Source organism: Ipomoea nil, unplaced genomic scaffold (genome assembly GCF_001879475.1).
Source record: "Ipomoea nil cultivar Tokyo-kokei standard unplaced genomic scaffold, Asagao_1.1 scaffold3326, whole genome shotgun sequence".
NCBI classification, from domain to species: Eukaryota; Viridiplantae; Streptophyta; class Magnoliopsida; order Solanales; family Convolvulaceae; genus Ipomoea; species Ipomoea nil.
The window spans coordinates 36096-44442 of NW_017619754.1; the positions used below are offsets into that span (position 1 = coordinate 36096).

At 42.6% G+C, this 8347-nt stretch overlaps 1 protein-coding gene across 1 annotated transcript; it reads right to left on the minus strand.

Moving 5' to 3' along the window:
• Positions 1-2951: 2951 nt before the first annotated feature.
• Positions 2952-5380, minus strand: LOC109170738. The gene is made up of 3 exons (XM_019319889.1): positions 3740-5380; positions 3378-3575; positions 2952-3329 (listed from the first exon to the last, which is right to left on the minus strand). Exons 1-3 carry the CDS (start codon positions 5378-5380, stop codon positions 2952-2954), a joined length of 2217 nt encoding a protein of 738 aa, XP_019175434.1.
• Between the last annotated feature and the right edge of the window lie 2967 nt (positions 5381-8347).

Here is an 8347-nt window from a genome sequence, read left to right on the forward strand (position 1 = left end):
CTGAGCCTCGGGGTTTCGTCCTATTCCTTTCTCCGGATGGAGACGCTTGGAAAACGCAGCTTGCACTTCCATGTCGTAATGAACTAGCCAATCTAACTTGTCTTTCACCGGAATGCTCTGGCCATTGAAAATGCCTTTATTCCTCCAGCGCCAAAGCCACCACAGCCTGATACAAAACTTTTCTGGCCAGTCATCCCTAAAACCCTGGCTTGCCTTGCCCTTCAGGTTCGCCGCAAGCCATTGTTTCCATGGCATGGCGTTCAGAGTGGCTGCTGAACTCCTGGGAACAACTGGTTCCCATATACTTCTCGCCGCCGGGCACGTTCGAAAGAGATGAGAAAGGTCCTCGATCTGACCTGCACACAGATAACAAAAAGGGTTAGATGTGAGATGACGCCTGGTTCTCTCAGCATTGATGAGGATCTTCTCGTGCCGCAACAACCAGAGGAACATGCAAATCCTAGCTGGTACACGGATACGCCAGAGCTTGCGCCAGTCCATGTCTATGGCATCTTCAGGGGATTTCACCAGATGTTCGTACATGGACCGTATAGAGAAATTCCCGTTAAGTTCTAAGCTCCATCCCACCTTGTCAGGCAAAAGGTCTTCCGTGAGAATGTAACCTGCTAGTTTGCCTTTGGATTCTGCCGTCAAGATGTGCTCTAGACATTCCCACTTTCATCCCCATGTTTCATCCCAGTAGTCTCTAACTGGTGCATAAAGGTCAGGTAAGGCTAGTGGTACGTTGAGCTGACCGTACAAAGGCTCGGGTGTTAGCCACTTATCCATCCAAAACTGTGTATTCCTGCCATCCCGTACCGAGCACATAAGCCCTTGTTCCATTACCGGCCACGCTACGGATATCCCTCGCCATGCGTTCGATGCGCTACGCCGTGTTTGCCTAACAACATGCCCGTCCCTAGGGAGTCTGTATTTGGTGTTTAAAGTTTGTGCCCAGAGACTGTCGTTCTCCGTGATTAGACGCCAACCCAGTTTTGCCATATAAGCCGTGTTCAGCTCGTTTAGGCGTTTGAGACCCAGACCTCTCGCTTCTCGTGCCGTAGTGACTGTTCCCCAATTCACCAGACTCATTCTGTTTTGTGTTCCATTGCGTCCCCAGATGAAACTCCTCGTTCTCTTCTCGATTTCCAGGCAAATGCTCTTAGGAAGTGACGTTGTTTGCATAGTGTAAGCGGGTATAGCATTTAGCACAGATTTCGCAAGAACAACTCGCCCCGCCAGAGAAAGCGTCTTCGCTTTCCACCCCTCAAGGCGATTTGAAATCCTTGAGAGCAAATCCGAGTGCGTTGCACAGGTGACACACCCGTGTATAGCTGGTACGCCCAAATACTTGCCTAGGTCGTCGGTGCTTGCAATGCCTAGCCTCCCTGTAATGTCCGCCGCGAGGCCTGGTTCCATGTTTTTGGAGAAGAACACTTGTGATTTGTTGAGGCTAATTTTCTGTCCCGAGGCTTGACAAAAGAGGTCCAGACATTCCTTTACTATCCCAACCTGTTCCACTGGAGCCTCCGTGAAGAGAACCATGTCATCTGCAAAACAAAGATGGGTTAAAATAGGTCCATTAGTAGCAAGTTTGATACCTTTCCACCTTTTCCTATCCACTTCTGCAACTATAAGTTGGCTCAGTCTTTCCATACACAGCACAAAGATTGCCGAGGACATCGCATCACCCTGCCTTACCCCACGTTCCGGGTGGATTGGCTCCAGCCGATCGCCGTTCCAAATGATAGAAAGCCTTGGCGTGCGAATGCATGCCATAATGAGATTCCTTAGAGATCCAGTAAAGCCAACACAATCAAGAGTGTCCTGGATGAAGCTCCACGATAGCCGGTCATATGCCTTCTCTAAATCGAGCTTGATCGCCATGTATCCCTTGGCCCCCCGCTTTGTGCGCATGGTGTGCATAACCTCCTGGAAGATGAGGACATTATCCGTTATCTGACGGCCTGGAACAAAAGAACTCTGAAACGGCCCTGTAACCTTGGGTAAAATGAGTTTAAGCCTGTTAGTAATGGTCTTGGTGATGATTTTGTAGCTCACGTTGCAAAGGCTGATTGGCCTGAACTGCTTGATATTCTCCGGGGCCTGAACCTTGGGGATCAGGGCAATAAGAGTGTCGTTCAAACCATCCGGGAGGGTACCTGTCGTGAACGCCTTGTGTACCAGCTAAAAGATGTCCTCCCCAGTCACTTCCCACATGTGCTGATAAAAGCCCGCTTGGAAGCCATCTGGTTCCGGTGCCTTGAAAGGTTTCATGTCCTTGAGCGCATTGTGGACCTCCTCTTTGGTTACCTGTCTATTAAAGCACCTCCAGTCGAGGTCCCATAGAACCGGGAAGTTTGCCATGAATTGTTCTTGTGGGGCCCCCGTACCTTCATCGGAGAACAGACGCACATAGAAGTTTCGGATGTGGTCCTTGAGCCCTGTCTCCCCCGTAATCCAAACTCCGGTATCGTCTACCAAACTCCGGGCGAAAGTGCGTGACTTGCGGATGGCTGCTGCGGCATGGTAAAAAGACGTATTCATGTCCCCTGAGCAAATCCATTCTTCCCGGGACTTCTGGTACCAAAGTAGCTCTTCCTGGTGCAAGGTGGCTTCTAACTCATTTCCAAGCCTGTGCTCCAGCTTCTCCAGACCACGGTGATGCGTTCTCGCCAGCACCTTCTGAATGCCACTAATCCGAGACATAAGGATCCGCTTGCGTTTGAAGATGTTTCCAAAGGTAGATTTGTTCCACGCCGACAAACCAGCCGCTAGGTTGCGTGTGTTGTCCATAATGCTTTGATCGTGCTTCCAATTTCATTCAACTACCCCTCGAGCGTCTGCATGAGTCAACCAAGCTGCTTGAAAAATGAAGGGCGCCACCTTTCGGTGCTGCTTTTCGCCCTGAACCTGTAATAAAAGAGGTGCATGGTCAGAAGCAAAACGGGCTAGGTGAGTAACACAGCACCTGGGAAACGGAGCTTCCAATCCGTGTTGCACAAGGCCCGATCCAGCCGGGCACCTTTAGGGATGCCATTACAAACATTTTTCACCCAAGTGAGATTTGGTCCCGAAAAACCCAAATCAATAAGCCCCTCCTCCTGGATCCAGCTCGTAAAGTCCGAGCTTCGATGAGCCGAGAAAGAGCTGTAGTTGCTTGTCTCATCCCTACTAATAACAGCGTTGAAGTCCCCAGCTGCGAGCCAAGGTCCCGCGATGTTGCGTTCCGAGTGCCTAAGGTCCTTCCATAACCTCCGGCGCAGATGGTGGGTAGGGCTGCCGTACACCGAGGCTATAAGCCAAGGCGGCTGGTTATTTTCCTCCACCTGCATAAGAATAAACTGGGGGAGAGTATATACTATTTTTACCCTTACCGGGTCCTTCCAGAATACCCAGATACCACCGTTGAAGCCAACAGCTTCCACCCTGATCCAATCCGAAAAGCCCAACTTTTTACAAATCTCGTTCGCTTGGGCGCCGGACACCTTTGGCTCGAAAAGGCTTAGGATGCCAGGCCTGTAAATGTTGAGAAGGTTTTTAAGGGCACGAAGGAATGCCTTTCCTCCCGCACCCTGGCAATTCCAAAAGATACAATCCATAAAAAAACTTTAAAGAAAGGGAGTAAACAAAGGCAAGCCAGAAAAAACCAAATTAAAACGCAATCCGGGGTTACTTACGAAGCTCCCCCGTTACCTCCACTTCCACATAGCGCCTAGACACCACTGAGGCCCATTACCACGTCCCCTTCATCATCTAAGAGCTCCGGAGGATCGCTATGGTGTTCTTTCGAAGACTGCCACACCGGAGATGGTATGTGGTCCCCGGCATCTCCTGCGCATACGCGGGCAGTCTGAATCACTAAGCCTCCTTGTTCTCCTCTGACCACAACATGCTCTTCCTCTTCTGCCGCCCACCTGGATGTCCCTCCGGTTTCCCTTCGTGATCCTGACGCGGTGATGTGCTCATTCAGTTTCAACCCCTGCGGTGGCGCCGGTGTGTTCATAATCTGCTTCTCTTGCGCAATCACGTTTGGTCGGCGGTGGCTGTTCCCTCTGTTTCCACTCACTGGATTCTTCCTTGGGGGTGGGTTGGCGTTTTCATCTCTGTTCGCTGCATTAGTTGTGTCCCTCATGTTATCAGCGCAAATTTCTGGCTGCACAAGTGCGATCGCGTCCAAGTCCTCCTCTTCATCTTCTGTCCGCAACGCTGCGAATCTGGACGTCCTAGTCATCAACCCGCCTCTGCCTCGCGTTGTCTCCCCTCGGGTTGCCGGTTTCCTTGTATTCTTGTCAGAGCCTGCCGTCGCCGGACGACCTCGACGCTGCGGTGCGAGCATCCAGGCACCAAAGGAAATGGTGGGGTCCGATGTCTCTTTCGCAATAGTAGCTGTTGTTCGCGCAAAAGCCGAATTCAACGCTTCTGCCTGATCCATCTCCTCCACCGCGATTCCATCATTCTGATCATCTCCTGCTTTGCATAGCTTCAGGCAAGTCTCTTTTGCATGACCATACACACCACACGAAAAACATACTAGGTGAATGCCTTCATAAACAACGTACCTGACCTTACCTTCGTAGTTGAATTTCGAGATGATCGGCTTTCGCATGTCTATCTCGACGCAGATTCTCGCAAACCTCCCTCGGGATCCCAAGCTGGTTGCCCGATCAACTCGCACTGTGCGGCCAATCCTGTTGCCAAGCTTCCGGAGAAATATTATATCATAGTACTCCATCGGGATACACGGGATCCGCGCCCATACAAGCACTTTCTCCGTTGTATCGTTCATCGGCTCGAAATCCGGCTCCCATGGCTTGACTATTAGGTAGTGGCCGATGACCATCCACGGGCCTTCGTACATCGCAAACTCCAAGTCTTCGAACGAGCCGAATCTTACCAGATAATAGTCATTCTCCAGTGCAATCAGATCCATGCCACCTTTCGGCTTCCACATCGCCGTGAGACGTCTCAACATATATGCGTAACCGACCCTACGTCCCATCACCTTGATGATAAGAGATTTTCTCCACGGCGCCCTGATCATCTCCACTTCTTCCTTGGTCAGCCTAATCTTCGGGCAAAGGGGATCATCGTTTTCCTCCGCAACCAGTTCCGCATGCACACGTTCCTGATCCGGGCTGTCCACATCCAAACACTGTCCTGGCTCGATCCATCCATCAAGGCTCTCTGCGTACGTACGCCTAATCTCCGGTTGTGCTCGATGGTGTTCCGATCCTGCTGGCACTGGCTGCGTCTCCCTCGTGGCATGTTCATCGACCGGGGCCTGCTCACCATCGCCAGGAATATCCTCCAGCGGCGTTTCCTGAACCATCTCCACCTCCTCCACCGGATCGGCCTCGGGGCTTATGATCACCGGCATATCATTGATCGGAGCTGCCTCGCGTTTCAATTTCTAGGTGCTACGCTCAAGAAGATCGAGATCCTCTGCTGATCGTGGTGTCGAGAGCGTTTCCATCTTATATTAACCTAAAGAGTATTTCTTGTCACGAATGAATCATATTAATGCCCCTTATATCCCGTATTTGGTTTCAACCATACCCATACAATTATTTTATTCACAATTATAATCAATCTTGACTATATTATCTTACATTTGTAAATTTAGAATTACCAATTTGAATATGCAAATTCAACATTCAATTATCTATATGCATGAATAATTATAATATAATCTTGCCTTGATATACTTTAAAATACTTATTTAAGATTGATCAGATTTTAATTTTTCCTTTAAGATTTCCTAATTTATCCTTAATGAATATGATTATCCGTTAAATATTATCTTTTCCGTTAATTTATGTTAGTTCACTGTTAACTTACTCATTGATTCCAATAAGAAAGGTCTTAGGTTCGTACTGCATCCCAATCAAAGTTGACCTAAATAATAATTTAGTAGCTACAACAAAAAAAAAAATAATACATATGCATTTCTTTAATTTAAAATTATGTGTCTACAATGTCTTTATTCAAAAAAATTATTCATTATCAATAAATTAAATAAGAGAAATAATTTCATTAGTTATATTGTCTTTATTTTTTGGAATAAGGTTCAAATTGGCCACTGAACGTAACCTGAAAATGCAATTAGACCACTGAACGAAAAAAAAAGTACAAAAAAAATAAAATAATACATATGCAAGTAACCTGCTAAAATTGATGGTAACCTGCTATTAGGTGAAATAGCATACATTTGGAGGTTCAGTGGCCTAATTGCAATTTTTTTTTTTCGTTCAGTAGCCTAATTACATTTTTAGGTTACGTTCAGTGGCCAATTTGAACCTTATTCCTTATTTTTCTCCAACATAAAAATTCTTTACATTCAAATTCATCAATTGATTATATTTGCTGCATTATCCCTACAATGTCTTTATTAAAAAAAAATTATTCATTATCAAGAAATTAATTAAGAGAAATAATTTTATTAGTTATATTGTCTTTATATTTCTCCAATGTAAAATTTTTTTACATTAAAATTCATAAATTGATTATATTCACTACATTGTCTATTGTCTTTATTGTGCACTATTTTTTAATTAAATATCAAAGTTATAATACAAAATAATGCTATATATTTATTTTACCAAGTATTTTATTAATACCATGAAAAATTTTTAAAAAATATAATTAATAAAGCCAATCATATTAACTACTTGAGCGATTTGTTGACAAAGAGAGTATTCAAATCACACAACAAATTAAAGTGAGAACTACCTCGCAATGTCCTTGTTTGACAATCGGCAGTTAGCGGTTAGCGTTAGCGGATTATATTAGCGGATTTGACCAGCGAATTATATCAACGATTGGTAAACAAATATTTGAAAAAATTAGATGTTTAGATTAACATGTAAAATAACCTAATGGTATAATAATAATAATAATAATAATAATAATAATAATAATAATAATAATAATAATAATAATAATAATAATAATAATAATAATAATAATAATAATAATAATAATAATAATAATAATAACAACAACAACAACAATAATAATAATTGTTTTGAAAAAATAAAAAAATAAAAAAAATATAATTAAGCCAATTATATTAACTACTTGGGGGATTTAGTGACAAAAAGAGTATTCTTACCCCAAAAGGCTGAATCCCAACCCTAAGGGCCCCCCACACTCCGACCCGATAGAGCATGTGGGAGGATACAAAAAGAGTATTCTAATCACACACAAATTGAAGTGAGAAATTATCTCATGATGTCCTTGTTTGGCAATCAGCCCATTAGCTCTTCAATATTAGTATAAATTTAATATTTTATGCCCTAATTTTTATTTGATCTCCCTTATGTCTCGTATTTGGTTTCAACCATACCTATACAATTATTTTATTGACAATTATAATCAATTTTGACTATATTATCTTGCATTTGTAAACTTAGAATTACCTATTTAAATACGCAAATTCAACATCAATTATCTGTGCATGAATAATTCCAATATAATCTTGCCTTTATATACTTTAAAGTACTTATTTAAAAAAACATTGGACATTATCCTAATCGCGCAATGCGTGTAAAAAACTAGTTAAAACAATGCATATGTATTATTTTTTGTTGTAGCTACTAAATTATTATTTTAATTTAATAAGAGTAAAATAAAGTACTAATTGTGACAACCCAAAAATAATTTTTCTAAATTCTATTTTATAAATTTCAAAATAGCCATTTTCACTCTTTCAAAAATTTTATTTCGAGAATGGTGTTTGAATTAAATATTTTGAATTGAGTTTTCAAATAAATTCAACACCGAGAATGTTCTATTTCGAAAATCCTAAATTTTGGGTATATTTATGTACCAACTTTTGATCCAAAAGTCAATATGAGTGAAATCGGAAAGAAACCTGTGAAACCTAAACCAAGTGTTTTAACTAGAAACTATTTTAAAAAAATCTATTTTTGATCCCAAGTTATCCAAAAATCACTTTCTAGACTATGGTCCATGATGCAAGGTGAATCATAAGCCTTCTACTACCTTGTTGATATTTTTACAATCAAGCCAAATTTCTTTTTTGCCCTCCACCAATCATTGAATTTAGGATTTAGTTTTAAAAATATGTCCCGGTGTTGAATTTATTTAAAGGTGACTCAAAATAATTTATTCAAACACTGATTTTATCACAAAATTTTTTATAGAGTGAAAAATGACTATTTTGAAATTTCTTAAAGTGGAATTTATAAAATTAAATTTTGGGTTGTCACACACCTGTCGGGGGAAGAGTTGTTTGCATTGAGTAGAGAGGGATAGCTGCCAAGACTGATTGTGCAAGGATTTTCCTGCCGACGAAGGACAAGGTCTTCATTCTCTAACCAGG

Excerpts from the sequence above, each read along its gene's own strand:
- LOC109170738 (XM_019319889.1), bottom strand. The coding sequence starts at position 5,380 with ATGCCGGTGATCATAAGCCCCGAGGCCGATCCGGTGGAGGAGGTGGAG. Across the intron at positions 3,576-3,739 it reads TAGATGATGAAGGGGACGTG|GGTGCGGGAGGAAAGGCATT; the intron begins GTAATGGGCCTC and ends TGGAATTGCCAG. Across the intron at positions 3,330-3,377 it reads GGGTATTCTGGAAGGACCCG|GTGGAGGAAAATAACCAGCC; the intron begins GTAAGGGTAAAA and ends ATTCTTATGCAG.